This window comes from Bos mutus, chromosome 11, assembly GCF_027580195.1.
Source record: "Bos mutus isolate GX-2022 chromosome 11, NWIPB_WYAK_1.1, whole genome shotgun sequence".
Lineage (NCBI taxonomy): Eukaryota > Metazoa > Chordata > Mammalia > Artiodactyla > Bovidae > Bos > Bos mutus.
Genome location: NC_091627.1, coordinates 5282460 through 5309308, shown reverse-complemented (window position 1 = coordinate 5309308; position 26849 = coordinate 5282460). Strand labels below are relative to the sequence as shown.

The 26849-nt window shown below is 49.1% G+C and overlaps 1 protein-coding gene across 1 annotated transcript; it reads left to right on the top strand.

Moving 5' to 3' along the window:
- Positions 1-979: 979 nt before the first annotated feature.
- Positions 980-26849, top strand: PRRT1B (proline rich transmembrane protein 1B). The gene is made up of 4 exons (XM_070378813.1): positions 980-1063; positions 24088-24551; positions 25239-25382; positions 26700-26849. Exons 1-4 carry the CDS (start codon positions 1054-1056, stop codon positions 26847-26849), a joined length of 768 nt encoding a protein of 255 aa, XP_070234914.1. The 5' UTR covers positions 980-1053.

Genomic DNA, 26849 nt, shown 5'->3' with positions numbered 1-26849 from the left:
AGTGCACCTGTGTGTAAAGCTCAAGCCCTAGACCACTTCCCTGGTGGTTCAGCTGGTAAAGAATCCACCTGCAATCCAGGAGACCCTGGTTCAATTCCTGGGTTGGGAAGATCCCCTGGAGAAGGGATAGGCTACCCACTCCAGTATTCTTGGGCTTCCCTTGTGGCTCAGCTGGTAAAGAATCTGCTTGCAATGCAGGAGACCTGGGTTCGAACCTGGGTTGGGAAGATCCCCTGGAGAAGGGAACGACTACCCATTCCAGTATTCTGGCCTGGAGAATTCCATGGACTGTATAGTCCATGGGGTTGCAAAGAGTCATACACGACTGAGTGACTTTCACTAATAATGCTAGACCACTGAGACCACTAGTCTACTACAGGGCACAGACAGAACCGCCCCCCAACCCCCAAACCCTGGTCCCCTCCTCCAGGGTTTGCCTCCTCTTCCTTGGTCCCAGGGATCTCTCTTCCCATCTTGGGAGCTCAGCTATGAATTGAAATTGCTGTCTGGCTTGTGGGTGTAGTTTATCTAGCATTTCTGGATGTTGGAGTAGACCTGCTTTGAATTCTCCAATCTGGCAAGTCTCAGAGAACAGAAGTGTCACACACATTGTTTTAAACCCCAGAAGATTTCATATGAAAATCTACACTGCTGGGAGACACAGAAGGGGAGGCTGGGCACTCCTCGGATCCACAAGGCCCTTGTTGGCCACCAATGCATCCAGCTGGGCTCTCCGGCCGGCGGGTCTCCCGCACTCCTTCACCGCCGTCCCCCTCCGCCCGTTCCTAGCTGGGCCTGGGCTGCGCCCCTCCGACTCGGCCCCCTTCTTCGGGGCCGACCGGGCGCGGGTCTTGCGGAGGCGGCCAGGCCACACGGGTTCGGGCCCCAGCGGCCCGGGCGCGCGAGGAGCCACCTGTTGACCCAGCCGCGAGCAGTCCTGCGGTCAATGATTAACCGGCCGCGCAGCGCGCACCAGGAAACCCGAGCTGTCCGCGAGAGCGGAGCCGGGCCCGACGGCGGCGGCGGGAGGCGTGCAGCCTGGCTGGTCGCGCCATGGACGCAGGTAAGGGTGGTGGGCACGGTGCGCGCTCCCACCCCGGCCCGGCTCCCGGGGAAGGCGGGGGCGACCCCCACCCCGGGCCCCGAGGCTGGCTCCGCGGGGTCCCAACCTAGCCCTGCCCTGGGACGCCTCTCCCTGCCGCCCGGGACTGGGGGAACCGGCGGGTGCCGCGGGAAGTTTCGGGGACCTTGGCTGTGCCCCCGTCTGCAGGGTAGGCGCCCCCACGGGAGAGCTGGTGGGGGGCGACCCTCAGGTCGGCCCCCGGGCGGGCAGCAGGTGCCCCTGCAATGGCGATCTGGGGGGCCGTGTCCCCCGCACCCCACGCCCGGTCCTTTCTCTAGTAACTTTCTTCGCCCCTCTGGTCAGGCTGAAGTCCTTGGAGCAGGGGAGGGGCGACCCTGGCGGGGTTGGGGGGCAGAGATGGGGAGAGCCCCCGCAGACTGAAACAGGGACCGAGGGAAGTGGGACGGGGGCGCGAGATAGAGAGCTGGACGGACTGCGTAGGGGGCGCGGGAAGGCCCAGCAACTTTGGCGTCCGCGGCGCAGCCAGCACTGGGGGCTGGGGGCGCGCTGATCCGAGAATCCCCTGGCCCCAGCCCTAACCTCGGGCGGGCCAGGGGCTGCTGGTGACGGCGGGGGGACCGGAGCCGCGGACGGTGCGGTCTGCCTAACAACCCCCGCCTCCACCACCAACCTGGGGCGGGGGCGCCCCTAGGTCTCTTCTGCAAGGGTCTCCCAGGGGGTTGCTGCTGCCAAGAGGGACCGGGCCCCGCCTGGCTTTATCTGCCGCCGCCACCCCAGACCTCCAGGAAGCGCCCCCTCTTCCCCACCCTCGAGTACCTCCCACCCGGCTCCCGGCCCCCCTTTTCCGGCTGGAATGTCCCGGCGAGGCTCAGGTGTCAAGAACTCGAGAACCCGAGGCCGCGGCGCGGCAGCCCGGCCAGCGAATGTATTTACTCTGCGGCCCTATCTCCGCGCCATCGGGCCAGGTATTTGTCCAGGCCGCCCGGGACAGCTGCGGTTTTTGTTATGATAACTGGGGCAGGGGCTGGCGTCTCCGCGGGGCGCTCGGTGCCCGAACTAGGGGGAGGGTGGGGAGGTTCAGGTTACAGCTGTGAACCTCAGCGAATAAGGCCCACCTGGGGCTCCCCTGGGACACTCCTGTAGGAGGCTCTCAAAACAGAGCCTGGCCATGTGTCCACTAGTGTTATCTTTAAAGGATCCTTTTACTTTTCTTGTCCCCATTTACACGTGAGGGAAGGGAGGATGGGGAGTTTAAATCTCTTAAATTCGCACAGATGACAAAGCTGGCTCTGTTTTTTTTTTTTTTTTAAGATAACTGAGACACTCAGCTTTAAAAGAAGTTTTTTGGCTGCGCTGGGTCTTCCTCGTGCTGGGGCTTTTCTTGCAGGCGCCGGGGCTCTCTTGTGGCTGGGGGAGGAGGGGTGCTATGCCTTTCCAGTTGTGGGGTGCCAGCTCTCTCTAGCTGTGGTGGCAGGCTCAGTTAGTTGCCCCGCGGTGGCATGCGGGATCTAGTTCCCTGACCAGGGATTGAACGCGCAAGCCCTGCATTGCAAGGCAGATTCTGAACCACTGCTGGCTCAGGGTCACTGCAGACATAATTATTCTCAGGGCCTGGCACCTGATAAATGCTTCAAAACAGTAGCTGCTCACTTGAACATCTTCGTGGCAAAGCTTCATCCACTTAGCAGCCGTACAGGCACCTAACCTTGCTGAAATGATGGTGTTTTGGTAGGATTTGTTGTACAGAATTGTATTTTTTCTGAAGTATGGTCGATTTCCTGCGTTGTGTTAGTTTCGGGTGTGATTCAGGTATATATCCGCTCTTTTTCAGATCTGTTTCCATTACAGTTTATTACAAGATACTGACTCTAGTTCCCTGTTATAGGTCCTTGTTGTTTATCTGTTTTATATATTAGGAGTTCGTGTGTTAATCCCAAGCTCCTAATTTATCCCTACCCCCCAATTCCCCTTTGGTAACCATAAGTCTGTGAGTCCATTTCTGTTTGTTGTCTGTTTTTGTAAGTAAGTCCATTTGTATCATTTCTTAGATTCCACATGTAACTGATATATGATATTCGTCTCTGTCTGACTTACCCACTGAGTGTGATCATCTCTCCATCCATCCCGAATTGTATTTCTGAGCCTAGAACACTAGTCCACTGGAGTTGCCCAATGACAATGTGTGGGACTGAATGTCTGGCTGGCTAGGTGCCTCCACCTGGGTGCGTATTCAGAGGGTGATTTGGGGGCTTTGTGTACCAGCGGAGGAGGATTTTGGCTGAGAGCTTCCTAACTCATCTTCCCCACAGTGGCCCTTTTGTTGTTGTTGCCTTGATTATTTAAAACCTGCAGCCCTGGGTGGCTGGGTGGGTGAGGTTGGGAGCTGCCCTGGTGCCTCCCCCAGGAATATTTAGGCTAGCCCAGCCCTCCAACAGATCAACAACCCTGAAGCGCCCCCTTGCACCCCCAGATCCTTCTAGAAGAGCCCAGCTCTCTGGGTCAAGCTTAGAAGTCACAGGTCTTGCTGATGTTGTGTGACCTCATTTCTCAATGGTTTTCATTTCCCCTGCCTCTTGCACATTCCTCAGACTGGCCAGAACACCCTTCCAGTTTCTTCCAGCCGCTTCCTAACCTCAGATCACAGACCCGTCTTAGCTGAGGGTCCAAGCACTGTACAGCCACACACTCATCTCATTCCCACGATGACCCCGAGAGGTGGTGGTGTCCCCATTTTAAGGATGAGGAAACCGAGGAGGCCCTGGGTGGGGAAGCAGCCCAGGCAGTCTGGCTGCTGAGCCTGAGCTCCTGGTTGTGACCCAGACTCTCATCCCAGGGACCTCCCTGGCGGTCCAGTGGTTAGGACTCAGCATTTTCACGGCTGGGGCGTGGGTTCAATCCCTGGCCGGGGAACTGAGATCCTGTAAGTTGAGTGGCACCGTTGGGGGAAAAAAAAAAAGACCCTCATCCCATATCCACCAGTCCAGCTCTGCCCCGGGCACTGAGGGAGGAGGGAAAAGAGGCGTGTGTGATTCACCCTGCCGCTCTTGCCAGCTCATTTCCCCTCCTCCCCTCCGGATGGGGTTGGGCTGGGTGCACCCCACTGCACCCACCAGTCCCCCCACTTGTCTGTATCCATCTGGCGCTCTACCTCCCTTCTGGCCCGGCCACTGTGGCCTCTCCCTTTATTCAGCCTCTGCCTGCCCCCCACTCTCCTGCCCACATCCCGGTCCTTCCTGCTCCCAGAGGAAACCTTCTGTATCAGTGATCAGTTGGCTTTTGTTGCGGAACAAACCAGCTCAGAACTTAGTGGTCTAATACAGCAGGCATGTGTTGTCAGGATCGTGTGGGTCTGCAGCGTGGGGCCGACTCCCCGGGGCTGCGTGGTCTGGGGACTGGCAAGGCATTGCCTGTGGGTGCCCCCATTCTCCTCCGTGGGGCCGGTCCAGTGGGTGGCAGAAGGATTCCCAGCGCCGAGAGAGAGCAAGCCCCAGTGTGCAAGTGTTCAAAAGCGTGTTTTTTTCTTTAAAGAATGTCATCACTTTATTTGCGGTATAATTGAAGTACACCAAGCTGCCTCTATTTAAAATGTGCGTTTTGATCAGTTTTGACATATTGTGCATCTCTCTTCAGCAATCAGTACATCAAAATACAATCTTCTTTTTTTTTTTTTTTAATATTTATTTATTTAACTGTACCAGGTCTTCACTGTGGCATGTGGGGTCTAGTTCCCTGACCAGGAATCGAACCTGCACACTCTGCATTGGGAGTTCAGAGTTTTAACCATTAGACCATAAGTCCCAAAATAACAGTCTTTACCCCCAAAAGTTTCCTTGTGCCCCTGGTAATCCCTTCCTGTGGCTATGGGTGGCTTTCTGTCCATCTCAATGGCACATTATTCTAGGATTTTATATACATGGGATCATATAGCCTGGACACTCTTCAACTGGCTGCCTGTCCATGGCTTAATGATTTAGCGATCCATCCACATGGGCTTCTGTGCATATCCAGAGTTCATTCCTTTTTACTGCTGAGGAGTTGTAACTATTAAACAAATTACAGGTGGTCCCCAACTACAAATTACAGATGGTTCAGTGGTCTGGTTTCCGACTTGACAGTCGTGTGAAGGTGACGTGCATTTGGTAGAAACCGGACTTTGCGTTTTGAGTTCTGGTTGCCGCCGCCCTGGCAGCCTGCAGTCTGCTTCCATCACAACGCTGGCGGCAGCAGGGCCATGGCGCCCCATCACCCACTGAACCACGAGGGTACATTGCAGCCATTCTGTACCCACTCAGCCATTCTATTTTTCACTTTCATTCCAGTGTTCAGTGACAGGAGATACTCAAGCACTTGATTGTCAAATAGGCTTTGTGTTGGACAGTTTTGCCCAACTGTAGGCTGTTGTAAGTGTTCTGAGCAGATTTAAAGCAGGCTGGTCTAAGACTATGATGTTCTGGAGGTCAGTGTACTAAATACATTTTTTTTCCCCCAACTGCATGGCTTGTGGGATCTTAGTTCCTCGACCAGGGATAGAACCCATATCCTTGGGAGTGAAAGTGCAGAATCCGAATCACTGGACCACCAGGGAATTTCCCTAAATGCATTTTAACTTAACAATATTTTCAACTTTTGATGGGTTTGCTGCTGCTGCTAAGTCGCTTCAGTCGTGTCTTTGATGGGTTTTTCAGGGTACAAACCCCATTGTGAGTCAAGGAAGATCTGTACTCTCAACACTTGGGTGTTTTTTTTTTTAATATAATTTTATTGTGTGTTTATTTTTTGGCTTCATGGGGTCATCTTGCAGGAGGGCTTTTCCCTAGTTGCAGAGAGCAAGGGCTGCTCTTCACTGCGGTGGACAGGCTTCTCGTTGCAGTGCCTTCCGTTGCCGAGCAGCGGCTCTAGGCTGTGTGGGCTTCAGGAGTGGTGGCTCCCAGGCTCTGAGCGCACACTGGCTCAGCAGTCATGGTGCACGGGCGGCACGTGGCATCTTCCCAGACAAGGGATTGAACCCGTGTCCTCTGCATTGGCAGGTGGATTCCTCTCCACTGTGCCACCAGGGAAGTGCCCAGCACTTAAAGAAGCCACGTTTTAAAGAACCCATATTTATTACTGTGCAGTCTGGGGTGGCTGGGTGGGGTGCCTGTGTCTTGAGTGTCTCCTGAGGTTGTAGTCAAGTCATCAGCTAGGATACAGTAACCCCAAGACTCAGCAGAGGCTGAAGCACTGCCTGCAAACTCACTGACCTGGTTGTCCTCAAATTTTGGTGCCTCATGGGTGGTTGGCTGTTGGACGAGGGCCTCAGCATCCTGCCATGTCACGTGGGCCTCTCCTATCACGGCTCATTTCCTTCTGGAGTCACCAGAGACACACGGCAATGGAGAAGAAGGCAGGAACTTTTTAAAACCTAATCTCAGAAGCAGCCGCACATCTGCTGCCTTAGTCTCTTCACTGGAAGTCATGCAGGGGCTTCCCGGGTGGCGCTAGTGGTAAAGAACCCACCTGTCCCTGCAGGAGACGGGAGAGAGGGCGGGTTCGATCCCTGGGTCAGGAAGAGCCCTTGGAGAAGGAAATGGCAACCCACTCCAGGATTCTTGCCTGGAGAATCCCCATGGACAGAGGAGCCTGGTGGGCTACAGTCCATGGGGTCGAAAAGAGTCGGACACGACCGAAGGGACTGAGCATGCATTCGGGAACTTCCGTGATGGTCCAGTGGTGAAGAGTCTGCCTTGCAACGTGGGAGACACGGGTTTGATCCCTGGTGGGGAAACTAAGCTCTCACACGCGACTCCTGAGCCTGCGTGCTCTGGAGCCAGTGCACCGCAGAGCTGTGAGCCCCAACAGAAGAGCTCCCACGAGGCGACTGTGACCCAGTGCAGCAGATAAATACATCAGTGTGTGTGTGTGTGTGTATATTTTAAGTCACTCAGTGTGGTGGACACTCAAGGGGAGAGAATTATGTGTTGGGGGTCAGGGCTCATAGAGGGTGCCTCCTGCAGACATAGTCCAGCGTATGAACACGGCACAACTGCTTTATCCATTCAACGGCTGTGGGCTCTTGGTTGTTTCCAGTTTGGGTCTATTGCAAACAGAGTTTTCTGTAAACATTTGTGTGGTCATGCGTTGTTTGTATTTCTCGAGTAAATGCCTAGGAGTGGAATAGCTGAATCTTGATGGCGTATGTAAGTTCAACTTTTTAAGACATTGTCAAACTATTTCCCAAAGTGGTTGTTACTGTTTTATTTTCCTATTTGCAGTGTTTGAAAGTTTCCATTGCTCTACATATTTGCTACAGCTTGCTAAGGTCAAGTTGGTTGGTTCTGTTTTTTTAATTTTAGCTATCCTAATGGGTGGTGATAGCTCGTGGCTTTAGTTGGCATTTCTAATTTTTAAAATAATTTTACTTATTTGGCTGTGCTGGGTCTTCGTTGCTGCGGGGGCTTTCCCTAGTTGCGACGAGCGGAGGCTACTCTCTGGTCACGGTGTGCGGGCTTCTCATTGCGGTGGCTTCTCGTCGCAGAGCACAGGCTCTAGGGCGCTCGGATGTCAGTATTTGTGGCTCGTGGGCTCAGCAGTTGCAGCTCCCAGGCTCTGAAGCACAGAGTCAATAGTTGTAGCTTAGTTGCTCCATGGCATTTGGGATCTTCCCAGATCAGGGATTGAACCTTTGTGTCCTGTGTTCTTAACCAGTGAGCCACCAGGGAAAGCTGGCATTTCTAATTTTGATGGCATTTCTGATGACTAAGGACGTGGAGCATCTTTTATGTGCTTACTGGGCATTTGAATGTCTGCTTGGAAGTGTTTACAAGTATTTTGTCCACTTTCTTATCGGGATATTTGTCTTATTATTGAGTTTGAGTTCTTTATACAGCGTTGATAGAACCCTTTGTCTGATAGATGTGATAAATTTTCTTCCACTCGATGACTTGCCTTTGTAATTCTTTAGTTCAGTCGCTCAGTCGTGTCCGACTCTTTGTGACCCCATGGACTGCAGCATGCCAGGCCTCCCTGTCCATCACCAGCTCCTAGAGTTTGTTCAAACTCATGTCCATTGAATTGGTGATGCCATCCAACCATCTCATCCTCTGTTGTCCCCTTCTCCTCCCACCTTCAATCTTTCCCAGCATCAGGGTCTTTTCAAATGAGTCAGCTCTTCGCATCAGGTGGCCAAAGTATTGGAGTTCTTAGTAATGTCTTTTAAAAAAATATTTATTTGGCTGCGTGTGGTCTTGGTTGGGGCCTGCGGGATCTTGTGCTGTGGCACCCGGACTTTCTAGCTGTGGTGCGTGGGCTTCGTTGCTCTGTGGCTCGTGGGATCTTAGTTCCCCCACCAGGGATGGAATCTGTATCCCCCGAGTTGCAGGGCGGATTCTTAACCATTGGACCCCGGGGACATCTCTGCGTCTCACACCTTGATGTGTTCTTTCTTCGTGGTCGCCCAGTTCAAACTTTTCTGTTTGCCTCGTGACTTTATTTTTGGTCCATGAATTCTTTAAGGTGTATTATTTAATTTTCAGATAGTTGATGTTTTCCTAGATACATCATTAGTATTGGTTTCTAATTCTCCTGTGGTCAGTTGGGATGCAGTTGGGATGATTTCAGTTCCTTTAACGTTGATTTGCTTTATGGCCCAGTATGTGGTCTGTCTTGGTAAATATACGTTGTGTTCTTGAGAAGAATGGTATCTGCAGTTGCTGGGTACAGTATTCTATAAACATCTGCTGGATCAAGATGCTTCGTAGTATTGTTCAGATTGTCCGTGTGCTTACTGATGGTTTGTCTGGTTCTGTCAACTGGTGGATGAAGGTATTAACATCTTCTGTAGCTGTACATCTTGCGTGTTTCTCTCTAACTCTACCAACTTCTGTTTCGTGTAAATTGAAGCTCTGCTATTAGGTACATGTGCATTTATAATTGTTAACGTCCTCCTGGTAAATTATTCTTTTTATTATTAGTGTTTCTCTTTATTGCTGGTAATACGTTTTTTGTTTGTTTGTTTTGGCCACACCTTGCAGCTTGTGAGATTTAACCAGGGATTGAACCCAGGTGCATGGCAGTGAAAACACCGAGTCCTTACCATGGGACCACCAGAGAGCTACCTGGTGGTGGTCTTAGTCTGTTTAATGTGATCAAAAGAGCCCATTCCAGCCTTTTTTGCTGAGTTTGTGTGGCCTATCTTTTCCTACCCATTTATCACTTCTGAGTATTTTAAGTGTTGTCTCTTGTCATTTGCTTTGTAGGTCTTGGTTTTTATTTGTTATGTCAATCTCCGATTTTTAATTGGAAAGTTGAGATCAGCATTTATTGTAATTATTGATATGTTTTTAAATTATTGATATAATGTGTGTTAGTTGCTCAGTTGTGCCCAACTCTTTGAGACCCCGTGGACTGTAGCCCCCCAGGCTCCTCTGTCCGTGGAATTGTCCAGGCCAAAATACTGGAGTGGGTTGCCATTCCCTTCTCCAGGGGATCTTCCTGACCCAGGGATCAAACTCAGGTCTCAGGCATTGCAGGCATTGCAGGCGGAGTCTTCACCTGCTGAGCCAGCAGGGGAGCCCATTGATACGATATTTAAGCCACTTGTATTGTTTTCACTTTGTCGCCTCTGCTCTGTTCCTCTGGTTTCTGCCCCCTTCACTCCTGCGCTGCGCCCGCTTCCCAGCTTTGTGGGTATTCAGTTGAATATTCTTCTAGTATTCCATTGTAATTTATCTCTTGGTGTTTTTGCTGCATAGTTTCTGGTTATCTTTTTTTAGTGGTTGTGCTGTTCCAACCAGGGTTCTTGGCCTCCTTCGTCAGTGAACTCGATCAGAGGTCAGACACAAAATTCAGGCAAGGCTTTATTGAGGGCCCTGCTGCGGCGGGGCTGGGGGATTGAGAGAGAGTAACAGGTTCCCTTGCTTCCTCACTTGCTGAAGAGGTGGACCAAGCTGCTTCCTTATATGGGGTGAGGGTAGGGGTGTCCAGGGTCCGGCTGGAGGGGTGGCTTAGGTGGCTTGCCCACTCCTTGGGAGGTTGTGTGTGCAGAGGGCATGCACAGGACCATGCATTTGCTCCCAACCCTGCTCCCCAGGCTCTTGGAAACTGGCACTTGGGTTGTTTGTTTTTAATCTCTTTGTATCTTTTTGTCCACAGTTTGCCCTAACTGCACATGCGTGCTGTTATTTTTAGTCCCATATGGACTCCTTGTATTTTGTGGTTGGAGGAGAGGTGTGTCCAGGGGCAAGCACTGAAGCAAAGGGTCCCAGGCTCCAGGCCTGTCTCAGGTCTAAGGATTAAAATACATACCTAACTTCTCACAGTCTCCTTAGAATTAGTATTGTATCACTGTCAGTAAGGTGTAGAATCTTGTAAATTTATAGATCTCTTTACCTTCATCCCCATGCATTAAGCTTTTATAACTTTAATGAGTGTTATAGTTTTCACATGTACATGTTGCAAACTCATCATAATATGTTATAATTTTGGCTTTCAACAGTCATACATTAGAGGATTTAAGAGGAAAAAATTATCTTTTATACTCACCCCAATTGTTATACGTCTATAGTTCTCCTTTATTTCTCAAGTTCCAAGTTCACCTCTGGTATTATTTCTTTTCAACCCAAAGACCTTTTTTTAACCTCTCTTACGGAAAGGCTCTGGTAAGGAATCCTGAGTTCTCTTCCATCTGAGAATGCCTTACTTGCGTAGGCAGAACTCTAAAGATGGTGCCTGTGTTTCCCTTCCCTAGCTATTCTGCCAAACACCAGTGCAGGTGCTGCTGTGAAGGGGTTTTTACAGACGGAATTCAAGTCCCAAGTCAGTTGATCTTAAAGTACAGATTTTTCTGGATGGGTCTGACCCAGTCAAATGAGCCCTTTAAATGCAGAGATCTCTACCCAGTAGCAGAAGGGAAGACAGGGAGTTTTGAAGCATGAGAAGGATCTGATGTGCATTCCTGGCTTTAAAGATCGAGATGGTCATCTGGGAAGGGTGGTGAGCAGCCTGCAGGAACAGAGCCTCAGAGCTAGAATTTGCCAACAACCCAAATGAACTTGGAGGTAGATTCTTCCTTCAAGGCCCATTCCACTTAACACCTGGATGAAGACCCTGAGTTGAGTCAGCCGGCACTTCTGACCTACGGAACTATTAGCCAGGACGTGAGTGTTTGGTGGTCTTTCCCCATTTAAAAAAGCTGTAAAATGCACATATCATAAAATGTACCATCTTAACAATTTTTCAGTGTACAGTTCAGTGGTACTGAATGCATTTACATTGTTGTGTAACCATCACCACCATCCACCTCCGTATTTTCTTTCATCTTTCCAAACTGAAACTCTGTCCCCATTAAATAGTAACTCTCCTCACCCCTCTTCCCCAGTTCCTGGTAACCACCATCCCCCTTTCTGAGTCTGGTCAGAAAACTAAGATCATGGCATCTGGTCCCATCATTTCATGGGAAATAGATGGGGAAACAGTGTCAAACTTTATTTTTTGGGCTCCAAAATCACTGCAGATGGTGACTGCAGCCATGAAATTAAAAGACGCTTACTCTTTGGAAGGAAAGTTATGACCAACCTAGATAGCATATTCAAAAGCAGAGACATTACTTTGCCAACAAAGGTCCATCTAGTCAAGGCTATGGTTTTTCCAGTGGTCATGTATGGATGTGAGTTGGACTGTGAGGAAAGCTGAGCGCCAAAGAATTGATGCTTTTGAGCTGTGGTGTTGGAGAAGACTCTTGAGAGTCCCTTGGACTGCAAGGAGATCCAACCAGTCCATTCTGAAGGAGATCAGTCCTGGGTGTTCTTTGGAAGGAATGATGCTAAAGCTGAAACTCCAGTACTGTGGCCACCTCATGTGAAGAGTTGACTCATTGGAAAAGACTCTGATGCTGGGAGGGATTGGGGGCAGGAGGAGAAGGGGATGACAGAGGATGAGATGGCTGGATGGCATCACTGACTCGATGGACATGAGTTTGGGTGAACTCCGGGAGTTGGTGATGGACAGGGAGGCCTGGCGTGCTGCGATTCATGGGGTCGCAAAGAGTCGGACACAACTGAGCGACTGAACGGAACTGAAGGGCCTCAGACAGTGGAGTCTTTTTGTGACTGGTTTATTTTACTTGGAATAATGTCCTTAAGTCTCTTCCATGTTGTCAGAATTTCCTTCCTTTTAAAGGCTGATGATATGCAGTTGTGGGGATAAGCCTCGCTTTGCCCATTCATCGGTCGGTAGACCCTTGGGCTCGCCTTTCAGTCTCCTGACCGGTGCTGCTGTGATCGTGGGTGCGTAAGCATCTCTCCCCTGCTCTCAGTTCTTCTGGATGTGTCCCCAGAAGTGGAATTATTGGCTCCTGTGGAAATTACTTATTTTGTTTTTGGTTGCATTGCATGGCTTGTGGGATCTTAGTTTCCCAACCAGGGATTGGACCAGGGTCACAGCAGTGAAAAGTGCCAAGTCCCAACGACTGGACCACCAGGGAATTCTCTGGAAATGTGTACTTTTTTGAGGAATTGGTTTGTTTTCCACAGTGTCTGCACCATTTTACATTCCCACTAACAGTGCACAAGGGTTCCAATTTCTCTACATCCTCGCCTCTGGGTTTTTGTTTTTTACAAAAGTAGTCATTATCACAGCTGTGAGGTGGATGGGCGTTGTATGCCACTGCGTTTACGATAATTTGTTGTACAGCAGTAGAAGAGGCACACGTGCCTCCATCCTGAAGGACTTTTCCTTTAGATGTTGATTTCTGGGTTGCAAGTTTTCTCCATCAGCTGTTTAAGATGCAGATCCTCAGCTGTCTCTTGACTGTCTATGGAATTCAAATTGCTGTTCCCCTGTGTGTGTGTGTGTGTGTGTGTGTGTGTGTGTGTGTGTGTGTATATATATAATGGGTCATTTTTCGCCGCCAGTTTTCAAGGCTTTGATGTTAAATCTTTTGGTTTTGAGAGTTTGGTGGTGTTTTGGCTGCGCTGTGTGGCATACGGGGGTCTTTAGTTCCCTGACCAGGGATCAGACCCGCAGTGCCTGTAGTGGAAGCTCAGAGCCCTGCCCGCTGGACCGCCAGGGAGGTCCCCGAGAAGTGTTCTGATGCTGTGTCTGCGGAGTTTTCTCCCACAGAGCGCCTGTTGTGGATATTTAGAGTTTGATGAATTTGTGTTGTGTAGGTAGTTAGCCATTATTACTGCAAATGTATTTTTCCCAAAATCTGTCCTGGGACTTGACATGGAGTTAAGACCTTTTCCTGTTACCATAGGCCCCTGAAGCTCTATTCTGTTTTCCCTTAATCTCTGTCTGTAGGATTGGTGCTTCTTCAAACTCACTATTTTTTTCCCTGTCACCTCCGTTTTAATATTGACATCAGTGAATTAAAAAAAATTCAGATATTATGTGTTGAAAATTTCTTGTTCCTTTTTTTAAATCCATGTCAAACTTTCTAATTATTTATTGAGAATGTTTTTCAAGTGTGTTTATCTTTGCTCATGGAGTTTGTTATAACAGTTGCCTTTTCTGATAATTCCAACATCTCGGGTAGACATATGTTGATTGTCTTTTCCCTTGAGGACTGGTCACATTTGCCTCATTCTTGGTATGGCGAATGATTTTTGGATTGGGTCCTGCACACTGCATATATTATGTTGTATAAATTCTCAGTCCTAAAGGAAATCAACCCTGAGTATTCATTGAAGAACTGACGTTGAAGCTCCAATATTTTGGTCACCTCATGGGAAGAGCCAACTCATTGGAAGAGACCCTTCAATCTGGGAAAGATGGACAACAGAGGGTGAGATGGTTGGAGGGTGCCACCGACTCAGTGGACATTAGTTTGAGCAAACTCTGGGAGATGATGAAGGACAGGGAAGCCTGGAGTGCTTCGGTCCATGGGGTTGCAAAGAGTCAGACACAACTTAGTGACTGAGCAACAATAAACCCTAAGTCCTGTTATAGTTCCCTGGAAAGTCTGGAGTTATTTTATTTGATGAAGCAATCAACCTAGGTAGTTTCAGATCGCTAGTTGGTGTACCTTCTATAAGTAGCATTTCCAATCTTGGTCCAGGTTTCTGGGTTTTTTATTTGAGGTGCAATTGGCATTACATTGCCGTAGTATCAGGCGTACAATGTAAGGATTCAATATCTGTATACCGTGTATAATGATCACCATAGGAAGAAAATTGTTTTCTTGTGATGAGAACTTTTAAGAATCAGTCCCCTAGCTACTTTCAAATATGTTGTTGGTTCCGTTGCTAAGTCATGTCTGACTCTGATCCCATGGACTGCAGTACCCCAGGCTTCCCTGTCCTTCACTGTCTCCCAGAGTTTGCTAAAGCTTGGGTCCATTGAGTCCATGATGCCATTCAACTGTCTTATTCTCTGTCACCCCTTTCTCCTGCCCTCAATCTTTTCGAGCATCAGGGTCTTTTCCAATGAAAGAGACAGCTCTTTGTATCAGGCGGCCAAAGTATTGGCGTTTCAGCTTGAGCGTCAGTGCTTCCAATGAATATTCAGGGTTGATTTCCTTTAGGATGGACTGGTTTGATCTCCTTGCTGTCCAAGGGACTCTCGAGAGTCTTCGCCAGCATCATATTTCAAAAGCATAAATTCTTTGGTGCTCTGCCTTCTTTATGGTCCAGCTCTCACATTCATACATGACTACTGGAAAAACCATGGCTTTGACTATCCAGACCTTTGTGGGCAAAGCAACATCTCTGCTTTTTAATACGCTAAGTTTGTCATAGCTTCTTTTCCAAGGAGTGAGTGTCTTTTAATTTCATGGCTGCAGTCACCATCCACCGAGATTTTGAAGCCCAAGAAAATAAAGTCTGTCACTGTTTCAATTTTTTCCTCATCTATTTGCCATGAACTGATGGGACCAGATGGCATGATCTTAGTTTTTTGAATGTTGAGTTTTAAGCCAGCTTTTCCACTCTTTTCTTTCACCCTCCTTAAGAGGCTCTTTAGTTCTTCTTTGCTTTCAGCCATAAGGGTGGTATCATCTGCATATATGAGGTTGTTGATATTTCTCCCGGCAATCTTGATTCCAGCTTGTGCTTCATCCTGCCTGGCATTTCTCATGAGGTACTCTGCATATGTAAGTTAAATTAGCAGGGTGACAGTATATAGCCTTGACATACACCTTTCCCAATTTTGAACCAGTCTATTATTCCATGTCCGGTTCTAACTGTTGCTTCTTGACCTGCATACAGGTTTCTCAGGAAGCAGGTAAGGTGGTCTGGTATTCCCATCTCTTTCAGAATTTTCCACGGTTTATTATGATCCACACAGTCAAAGGCTTTAGCCTAGTCAATGAAGCAGAAGTAGATGTTTTTCTGGAATTCCCTTGCTTTCTCTATGATCCAGTGGATATTGACAATTTGATCTCTGGTTCCTCTGCCTTTTCTAAATCCAAATTATACATCTGGAAGTTCTTGGTTCACGTACTGTTGAAGCCTAGCTTGAAGGATTTTGAGCATTACCTTGCTAGATGTGAAATGAGCTCAATTGTGCAGTACTTTGAATATTCTTTGGCATTTCCCTTCTTTGGGGTTGGAATGAAAACTGACTGTTTGCAGTCTTGTGGCCATTGCTGAGTTCCAAATTTGCTGGCATATTGAGTGCAGCACTTCAACAGCAGCATCTTTTATGATTTGAAATAGCTCAGCTGGAATTCCATCACCCTCACTAAAGCTTGTAAGGCCCACTTGACTTTGCATTCCAGGATGTCTGGCTGTAGGTGAGTGGCCACACCATGGTGGTTATCTGGGTCATGAAGATGTTTTTCGTATAGTCCTTCTGTGTATTCTTGCCACCTCTTCTCTATCTCTTCTGCTTCTGTTAGATCCTTGCCATTTCTGTCCTTTATTGAGCCCATCTTTGTATGAAATGTTCCCTTGGTATCTCCAATTTCCTTGCAAAGATCTCTAGTCTTTCCCATTCTATTGTTTTCTTCTATTTCTTTGCACTGTTCACTTAAGAAGGCTTTCGTATCTCTCCCGGCTATTCTCTGGAACTCTGCATTCAGTTGGGTTTATCTTTCCCTTTCTCCTTTACAGTATTATTGGAGATTCACCACGCTATACACTACATCTCCAGGACTTATTTGTTTTATAACTGAATTTATACCTTTTGACCCCCTCCGCTGACTTTGCTCACCCCCATCCGCATTTCAGACAACCACGGTCTGTTCTCTGTATCCATGAACTCGGGTTTGTTGTTTCCGATTCCACATGTGAGTGAGGTCGTGCACTGTTTCTCTTTCTCTGTCTGACTTACTTCACTTGACATAATACTCTCAAGGTCCATCCACATTATTGCACATGGGAAGATTTTATTCTTTCTTAGTGGCTGAATAATATTGTAAGTGTGTATAACGTATTTCAAGGCAAGATTTTTGTTAATATGTTTACACACATACACACACACATTTTCTTTATCTGTTCATCCATCAGTGGATACTTAGCTTGTCTTAACTACTGAAAATAATGCTGCAATGAACATGTTGAATGCATATAGCTTTTTGAGTTAGTGGATTTTTTTTTTTTTCCTTCAAAGACCCAGATCGGAATTTCTGAGTCATACAGTGGTTCTTGGCTTCCTTGGTGGCTCAGTCGCTAAAGAGTCTGCCTGCAGTCTGGGAGACCTGGGTTTGATCCCTGGGTTGTGAAGATCCCCTGGAGAAGAGAAAGGCTACCCACTCCAGTATTCTTGCTTGGAGAATCCCATGGACAGAGGAGCCTGGTGGGCTACAGTCCATGGCGTCACAAAGAGTCAGACATGACTGCGTGACTAACTTTTTTTTTTTTTTTTTTTTTTACAGTAGTTCTATTTTAAATTTTTTTCAGGACTCTCTATACTGTTTTCCATAGTGGTCACACCAATTTACACTCCCACCAATAGTGCATGCACATGGGTTTTCTTTTTTCTACTTCCTCGCCAACACTTGTTATTTCTCTGCTTTTCGATGACAGCCATTCTAACAGGGGTGAGGTTTGATTTGCATTTCCCTGATCAAGCATCTTTTCAAGGTACCTTCTTGGCCCTCTGTATGTCTTTGGAAAATGTCTGCTCAGATCCTCTGCCCGATTTTTAATTGTAGGTTTATTTTTTGCTATTGAATTATATGTGTTTTTATAAATATACTTTGGATATCAACCCATATAAAATACATGATTTGCAAATATTTTCTCCTATTCAGTAGGTTGCCAGTTCACTTTGTTGATGGTTTTCCTTGACGTGCAGTAACTTGTAAGTTTGATGTTGTTCCAGCTTGTGTGTTCTGGCTTTAGTTGCATTTGCTTTTGGCTTCAAGGGGACTTCCCTGGTGGCTCAGATGGTAAAGCGTCTGCCCACAATGCGGGAGACCCAGGTTCAATCCCTGGGTCAGTAAGGTCTCCTGGAGAAGGAAATGGCAACCCACTCCAGTATTCTTGCCTGGAAAATCCCATGGACAGAGGAGTCTGGTAGGCTATAGTCCATGGGGTCACAAAGAGTCGGACATGACTGAGTGACTTCACTCACTTGGCTTCAAATCTAAAAAACAAAGTCATTGTCAAGACTAATATCAAGACGCTTACTGCCTGTGTTTTCTTTTGGGAATTTTATGGTTTCAGGCCTTACATTCAAGTCTTTAATGCATTTTGAGTTAAATTTGGGGTACTGTGTTTGTTTATGGGTGTGGTGTAGTGGGCAGAATGTACTGTTGAATCTTGTTTGTCAATATTTCCTGTTGAGGATTTTTGCATTGTGTTTATCAGGGATACAGGTTTGTATTTTTCCTGTGGCATCCTTTTCTGATTTTGGTATCAAGGCAATGTTGGCTTCATAAATGAGTTTGGAAGTGTTTTCTCCTCTCTTAGTTTTTCATATAGTTTGAGGATTGGTATTGATTCTTTGAGTGTTTGGTAGCCATCTGGTCTTAGAGTTCTATTTGTTGCAAGGTTTTTGATTACTGATTCTCCTTAGTTCAGGAAGCAGTCTGTTCAGGTTTTTTTCTTTATGATTCAGGGGGTTGAGCTGTGTGTCTAGGAATTTGCTTGTCCTCTGGTTGTCAGATTCGTTGGCGTGTAACCCTTCATGGTCTGCAGGAGCCGCTGGATTGCTGTGGTGTTGGTGGTAAATGTGTCCTCTATCGTTCTTAATTTTATTTAAATCTTCTTTTTTCCCTAGTCTAGCTAAATATTTGTCCATTTTGCTTATCATTTCAAAGAAGCAGCTTTTAGTTTTATTAATATTTTCTATTGTCTTTTTAGTCTCTATTTCTACTCTGATCTTTGTTATTTTCTAACTTCTACTAGCTTTGGGCGTCATTTGTTCTAGTTCCTTGAGGTGTAAATTTAGAATATTTATGCGATTTCTGACGTTGTACAGGCATTTATTTCTATGAGCTTTGCTGCAGCTCAAGTGTTGGTCTGTTCTATCCATTTTCATTTGTCTGAAGGTATTTAAAATTTTTTTTTTTGATTTCTTCTTTGACCCGTTGGTCGCTCAACAGCATGTTGTTTCAGCTCTGTGAATCTTCCAGTTTTCTTCCTATAACTGATGTCTTGTTGGCAAAGATGCTTGGTGGGGTTCCAATCTTCTGAAGTTTAGAAAGGCTTACTTTGTAGCCTACTATGAACTATCCTGAAGGATGTTCCATACACACTTGATAAGAATATGTATTCTGTTTATTTGGATATACATTCTGGATATGTGTGTTTGAGTTTATCTGGTCTAACATGTCCTTTAAGGTTGCTGTTTCCTTATACATTTTTTTAATCTGGGTGATTTATCCATTGACGTAAGGTGGATATCAAGGTTCCCTATTATTGTATTGCTATCAATTTCTTTCTTTAGGTCTGTTGTTATTTGCTTTTATACTTAGGCACTCCTATGTTGTGTTCAAGGCAAATTGGAAGTGGTCAAACAAGAGATGGAAAGAGTGAACGTTGACATTCTAGGAATCAGCTAACTAAAATGGACTGGAATGGGTGAATTTCACTCAGATGACCATTATATCTACTACTGAGGGCAGGAATCCCTTAGAAGAAATGGAGTAGCCATCATGGTCAACAAGAGTCAAAAATGCAGTGCTTGGATGCAATCTCAAAAACGACAGAATGATCTCTGTTCGTTTCCAAGGCAAACCATTCAATATCACAGTAATCCAAGTCTAGGCCCCAACCAGTAATGCTGAAGAAGCTGAAGTTGAATGGTTCTATGAAGACCTACAAGACCTTTTAGAACTAACACCCAAAAAAGATGTCCTTTTCATTATAGGTGACTGGAATGCAAAAGTAGGAAGTCAAGAAACACCTGGAATAACAGGCAAATTTGGCCTTGGAATACGGAATGAAGCAGGGCAAAGACTAATAGAGTTTTGCCAAGAGAACGCACTGGTCATAGCAAACACCCTCTTCCAAAAACACAAGAGAAGACTCTACACATGGACATCACCAGATGGTCAACACCAAAATCAGATTGATTATATTCTTTGCAGCCAAAGATGGAGAAGCTCTATACAGTCAGCAAAAACAAGACCAGGAGCTGACTGTGGCTCAGATCATGAACTCCTTATTGCCAAATTCAGACTTAAATTGAAGTAAGTAGGGAAAACCACTAGACCATTCAGGTATGCCCTAAATCAAATCCCTTATGATTATACAGTGGAAGTGACAAATAGATTTAAGGGCCTAGATCTGATAGATAGAGTGCCTGATGAACTATGGAATGAGGTTAGTGACATTGTACAGGAGACAGGGATCAAGACCATCCCCATGGAAAAGAAATGCAAAAAAGCAAAATGGCTGTCTGGGGAGGCCTTACAAATAGCTGTGAGAAGAAGAGAAGCAAAAAGCAAAGGAGCAAAGGAAAGATATAAGCATCTGAATGCAGAGTTCCAAAGAATAGCAAGAAGAGATAAGAAAGCCTTCCTCAGAGATCGATGCAAAGAAATAGAGGAAAACAACAGAATGGGAAAGACTAGAGATCTCTTCAAGAAAATTAGAGATACCAAGGGAACATTTCATACAAGGATGGGCTCGATAAAGGACAGAAATGGTATGGACCTAACAGAAGCAGAAGATATTAAGAAGAGGTGGCAAGAATACACAGGAGAACTGTACAAAAAAGATCTTCAGGACCCAGATAATCACGATGGTGTGATCACTGACCTAGAGCCAGACATCCTGGAATGTGAAGTCAAGTGGGCCTTAGAAAGCATCACTACGAACAAAGCTAGTGGAAGTGATGGAATTCCAGTGGAGCTATTTCAAATCCTGAAAGATGATGCTGTGAAAGTGCTGCACTCAATATGCCAGCAAATCTGGAAAACTCAGCAGTGGCCACAGGACTGGAAAAGGTCAGTTTTCATTCCAATCCCAACAAAAGGCAATGCCAAAGAATGCTTAAACTACCGCACAATTGCACTCATTTCACACGCTAGTAAAGTAATGCTCAAAATTCTCCAAGACAGGCTTCAGCAATACATGAACCGTAAACTTCCAGATGTTCAAGCTGGATTTAGAAAAGGCAGAGGAACCAGAGATCAAACTGCCAACATCCGCTGGATCATGGAAAAAGTAAGAGAGTTCCAAAAAAACGTCTAGTTCTGCTTTATTGACTATGCCAAAGCCTTTGACTGTGTGGATCACAATAAACTGTGGAAAATTCTTCAAGAGATGGGAATACCAGACCACCTGACCTGCCTCTTGAGAAACCTATATGCAGGTCAGGAAGCAACAGAATTGGACATGGAACAACAGACTGGTTCCAAATAGGAAAGGGAGTGCGTCAGGGCTGTATATTGTCACCCTGCTTATTTAAGTTATATGCAGAGTACATCATGAGAAATGCTGGGCTGGAAGAAGCACAAGCTGGAATCAAGATTGCTGGGAGAAATATCAATAACCTCAGATATGCAGCTGACACCACCCTTATGGTAGAAAGTGAAGAGGAACTAAAAAGCCTCTTGATGAAAGTGAAAGAGGAGAGTGAAAAAGTTGTTTTAAAGCTCAACATTCAGAAAATGAAGATCATGGCATCTGGTCCCATCACTTCATGGGAAATAGATGGGGAAAGAGTGGAAACAGTGTCAGACTTTATTTTTTTGGGCTCCCAAATCACTGCAGATGGTGACTGCAGCCATGAAATTAAAAGATGCTTACTCTTTGGAAGGAAAGTTATGACCAACCTAGATAGCATATTCAAAAGCAGAGACATTACTTTGCCAACAAAGGTCCGTCTAGTCAAGGCTATGGTTTTTCCAGTGGTCATGTATGGATGTGAGAGTTGGACTGTGAGGAAAGCTGAGCTCCAAAGAATTGATGCTTTTAAACTGTGGTGTCGGAGAAGACTCTGGATAGTCCTTGGACTGCAAGGAGATCCAACCAGTCCATTCTGAAGGAGATCAGTCCTGGGTGTACTTTGGAAGGAATGATGCTAAAGCTGAAACTCCAGTACTTTGGCCACCTCATGCGAAGAGTTGACTCATTGGAAAAGACTCTGATGCTGGGAGGGATTGAGGGCAGGAGGAGAAGGGGACGACAGAGGATGAGATGGCTGGATGGCATCACCGACTCGATGGACGTGAGTTTGAGTGATCTCTGGGAGTTGGTGATGGACAGGGAGGCCTGGCGTGCTGCAATTCATGGGGTCGCAAAGAGTCGGACACGAATGAGCGACTGAACTGAACTGATGTTGTGTGATATAACATGTGTGATATGACAAATGTCATATCTTCTCGTTGGATTTGAGCCCTTTGTCGTTTTGTAATACCTTTTTTGTTTCTTACTACAGTCTTCATTTTATAGTCTCTCTTTGTTATATAAGTGTAGCTACCTCAGGCTTTTGGGTTTCTATTCTTTTTTGGTGTGTGTGTGGTCTGCAGACTCACATCTGCAGTGAGTCTCTTATAAACAGAATATCTTGTCTTTTTATCCATTCAGCCACTCCATGTCTTTTGGAAAATTTAAGCAGCAGCAGCAGCAAAGTAATTGCTAGGTATGCACTAATCTGTGATTTTGTTCATTGTTTTCTGGCTGCTTTTCTGGTCCAGTTTTAAAGTCTTCCTTATGCAGGTCTAGGTCTGTACCCTACACATGCATCTTGAGGGTGAGTCTAGGACTGGTGTGGATCCGTTCCAAGATGACTGACTTCCTGGATGTGAGATTTTCAGGAGTAAAGCCAAGGACGTCCTGGGCAAGCTGATATACATTGGTCACCCCAGTTCACACACAGAACTAGGTGACTCAGAACCCCTCCGAAGGTACTTCTCTAGGATTTCCCTACCCTCTCCCTTCTGCAGGGGCCCTCTCCTGGTTCCTTTGGCCAGAATGACAGAGTTTATCGTGGAGTTTTAGCTGCCCGGTCATGTGGTTCTGGGGCTGGAGCTTTGAGCTTTGAAGGAAATGAGAGGGGAAAACAGGCAGTTCACCCCCTTTATAGTCACTTCTGTGTTTCGACTACACTCCATAGTCTGCCTACTTTTGTCCACTTTTCAGGGTCTTCTTTTGTCTAGCATTTTTAGATCAGCAGGAGAGAGAGGCTTTTTAAAACTGGAAAATGTGTAAGATTTACCGTCTGAACCATTTATAAGTGTACAGTTCAGGGGCATTCAGTGCGTTCACGTTATCGGGCAGCCATCATTATCACCTCCCTCCAGAAGGCTTTCATCCTCCCAGATGGAACTGTCCCCACTGATACCCGAACCTCTCATCCCTCCCAGCCCCTGGTAATGTTGAAAGATGCAGGTTTTTAAAGCCAGTGTTTGCAAGATGTTTATTAATGTTCCGTTGGCCAAAGCAAGTCACATGGCCAAGTCCAGCCTGAAGGGGATAGAGAAACAGGAGGGGCGGCCCGGGTGGCCCTGTGGAGTGGAAGCGCGAGCACCTATGTGGGTCTCAGGAGAAGCTGTGAGTGAGACCCTGGCTGCTGGGAGGAGGTGGGTGGGAGCTCTCAGGGGCTCAGTACTCCTGCTGTTGGGATCCCTCCCCTAGGGAATCCTGACCTCTGATTTCACCCACCTGCTGTATGGGCGGTGGGAGTGGGAGGGATGGGGGCGAGGCTGGGGGTGGGAGTGGGATTTCAGCAAGGCTCCCCCACCCTCAGCAGCACTGTGCAGTTATGTCTGTTTTCTTTTTCTCTCTGCCTTCTATAACCCCTAAAGACACTCAGGAAATGAACTTCAAAGCCACACCCTGGGATGCCCACCCAGTTCCGGACCGGGGGTGGGGGGTGGGGTCCTGTCCCAGCCCCCTTCCAGCCTGTGCCTCCAGGACCGGAGGCCTGGAGGGGCTCAGCTGGTCAGGACGCTCTCAGGGGGTGCAGGGGGGTACCTTCAGGACTTGTTGGGACCGGCTGGGCGCCCGCAGTTTATTCAGTGGATGCTGGAGGCCAGGGCCAGGCCTAGAAGGCAGCTGAGAGCCCCTCTTCGGGCTGCTGGGTGGGCTTCTCTCCACCCAGTGTTCCTTGGCTGCTCCGTTCCCCTCCCCGACCCCTGTTCACGTCTCTGTTCCTTCTCCGCCTCAGTAGGCTCTTGGCCCTTAATGACCTCCTGGCTCTCCCTGGTCCTCGAGTAGCCAGGTCCAGTGACTCCAGAGCGGAGAATCTGATTGGCTCAGCCCATCCTCTCAGACCAGCTCCCATTGGACGGTGTCTCAGCCTATGAGGGGGCTGCCCTGGGCTGAAGCATCTGCCTTGGTTCCATCTGCTGGGGCATCAGGGCCCTGGGGGCAGGACCATGTCCCTGCAGGTGCAATCAAGGAGGGGCACGGCCTGCCTTCCATCCCGCTGGCCATCTGTACTGGCTGTGTGGCCGCCAGGAAGGCACGTCCTCTCTCTGAGCCCTGGTTTTCGTGTCCCCTTCTTGCACTTTGGATAGAGCTTCAAGGGTGCAGAGTTGGGGAGGTCTGAGTGCGGGGTTCGGGGCGGTCAGGGTCGGCACGGTCACTGTGACTCTCCTTGGAGGGGCTGTGTTCTGGGGTCTGTGAGGAGGACTCCCTCCTGGTCCGACAGCCTTTTGGAGGCTCACTGCCTCTGCTGTTTCTTCCCAGGAGCGGACGCGAAAGGGGGCGGCGGCCCCGCGGTCCCTGAGGACCCTGCGCGCCCCAGGCTCCCGCAGCTCCCGCGCCGCCCGCAGCTCCTGGAGGAGGACCAAATGTCCAGCGAGGAAGCGGCTGCCACGGACGGAGGGGACGCCGAGGCGCCAGAGGGACCCCGAGGCGACCCCCCGGCCGAGGCGTCCGCGGCGCCCCCAGCCCAGGCCCAGGCCGTGGCCGCGGGCGAGGCCCTGCAGATACCCAAGGCAGCGGCCGGTGGGGTCCCCAACATCGGCTTCGTGGGCGAGCCCCCGCCCTACGCGCCGCCAGACCCCAAGGCTGCGCACCTGCTCTACCCGCCGCCCTTCCCGCCGCCAGTGCTCTTCCCGCCTGCGCCGGCCGCCCCGGCCCTGTACCCGCCGCCCGCACCGCTCTTCCCCGCGCCTACTGCGCAGCCGCTCTTCGCGACCTTCCCGGTGGTGAGTTAGCCCGCGGGACCCCCGTCTTCCCCAGCCACCCTTACAGAGCACATGGCTGTGCCCCGTGGGCGCAACAGAAAGGGGCTTCCTCCGCCTAGGGAGTGGGCGAGCCTGGGCGGCCTCACAGGAGCCGGGGGTCATTTGAGCTGGGTTCTGCGGGTTGAATAGGAGTGTTCAGGGAGAGGCGAGGAGAGCTCAGCACAGGCGTTGCAGTGTGGCCAAGGCTGGTGCATCCTGGGAGTGAAGGTGGTTGGTCCAACTTATTGAGGAGTAGATAGGAAGAGGTGGGGGTTCCACTGTGAGGGACCCCAGGGCCTTTGGTAGGGGATGAGTTGATATAGATTTTTAGAAAATCCCTGGCTGCCTGTGGAGGAGAGCTTTGAGGTCTCCCCACCCCCTCCCTGCCCCCGTGGGAACAGTGGAGGACATGGAGACCCTGGTGGCTGCAGCCTGGACTGAGCAATCTGTAGGGGCAGAACCCGGAGGATTCCGGGGGCTGCGTGACAGGTCGGGGTGCTTAGTGGGCAGGAATGGGGCCTTGCTCCCCAGGTGGCCTGCAGCCTGGCTGGGTGAGGCTGGGAGGTGGCTGGAGTGACAGCTCCATGGCTGTCGCTGATCATGTCCTCATCCTGGTGTTTGGAGGCTACGGCCCGCTCTCTTACCACACCGTGGCCTCTTCCCCTGTAGTACAACAGCCCCGTGGCAGGCGTGCCAGCCCCGGCCCCGGCGGAACACAGGCCCCTGCCCAAGGACTACATGATGGAATCTGTGCTGGTGACCCTCTTCTGCTGCCTGCTCACCGGGCTTATCGCCATTGTCTACTCCCACGAGGTAGGAGGGCGTGGGCGGGGGTACCCTGGTGCAGCCTCCAGGCCTGCCGTGCCCAGGTCCCCAGTGTTCCCCCCACCCCTGAGAAGGCTGGCAGAATTGGGAGATCAGTGCCCAGTTCTCTGGGGTCCTGGCCCCCTCCTCTGCTGTCTCTTCCCCTTACCACTCAAGATCTGCTCTAGAAGATTCCACTGAAACAGTTCACACTGGGGGTGTGAATGATTCAGGTCCAGGGGACTGCCCATCCCGTGGTGCTTGTGTTTCAACTTAGATTTTTTAAAACATAATTTTATTTAATCTGGGCTCTGGTGGGTCTTTGTTGTTGCAGGGGCTCCTCTTGTTATGGAGCGCCCAGGCTCTAGAGCACAGGCCAGTAGTGTGGCACGTAGGCCCACCTGCTCCATGGCATGTGGGATCTTCCCAGATCGGGATCGAACCCACATCTTCTGCATTGCAAGGCGGATTCTATACCACGGACCCACCAGGGAAGCAGCAGGGGCTTGTGTTTAATCTGTCCATCTGCTCATTTATTCTACCCACCCACCTCTGTCTGTCCTCCCCAGCTACCCGTCTCTCCGTTCACCCGCTACCCACCTTTCCATCCACCATCTGTCTAGTCTCCATCTATTCATCCACCCACCTCATTCATCTGTTAACCCGTCTGTCCACTCAGCCATCCACCTGTCTGTTCATCCACCATCCACCCACCTGCCTTCTTGATAACACCCTTTCTTCTTCCTCCCTCCCCACCATTCCTGACCTTGATTCGGCCCTGGGGACTCGGCATGAGGCTGTCCTGGTAGTAGGAAGGCCCTGGGGCTTCTGCTCAAGGCTGACCCGATGAGAGCCCTGACGTCCCCCGGAGGTCAGGCTTCCCGGTCGTAAGCAAGACGGGACTGGGGCGGGGGGCTGGGTGAGGACCAGGCCCCTCAGGTGCGATTCTAGAGGCTGCTGCCTGTGTCAGTTCTGGCCCCACCACCAGCTGCGGGGCCCTAGGGTGGGTCACTTAACCTCTCTGAGCTGTTTGCTCATCTTCAAAGAGGGGCCAACAATGATACCGAATTCTGGGTTGTTGTGCAGATGGTGAGGGATGGAGCCTGGAGTGTGGATGTGGGTCGGGCCTGCGGCCAGCGCCTGGGAGCTGGCCACCACCGCCTTGATCGCTGCTGCTCCCACGTGAGCCGTGGCCTGGACAAGCCCCCAACCGCCTCACGGGGTCAGCTGTCCAGTCTGTGCGCTGGGGCCGGGTGGGCTCTGGGGTGTCGCCAGGAGGGAGCACGGGGTCTGGGTCCGCTCACTGCTCCTCTGGTCTCGTTGCAGACCCGCGCAGCCCTCGCCCGGGGGGACCTGGCCCAGGCTCAGGAGGCCTCTCGCAAGGCCCGCTCGCTGGTGCTCTTCAGCCTGCTCTTCGGGGTCTTCGTGTCCACCAGCTGGGTTATCTACGTGGTGGTTGCGCTCTACCTGCCTTGA

Coding starts and splice junctions, on each gene's coding strand:
- PRRT1B (XM_070378813.1), top strand. Junction 24,552..25,238: donor TCTTCGCGACCTTCCCGGTG/GTGAGTTAGCCC, acceptor CTTCCCCTGTAG/TACAACAGCCCCGTGGCAGG. Junction 25,383..26,699: donor CCATTGTCTACTCCCACGAG/GTAGGAGGGCGT, acceptor GTCTCGTTGCAG/ACCCGCGCAGCCCTCGCCCG.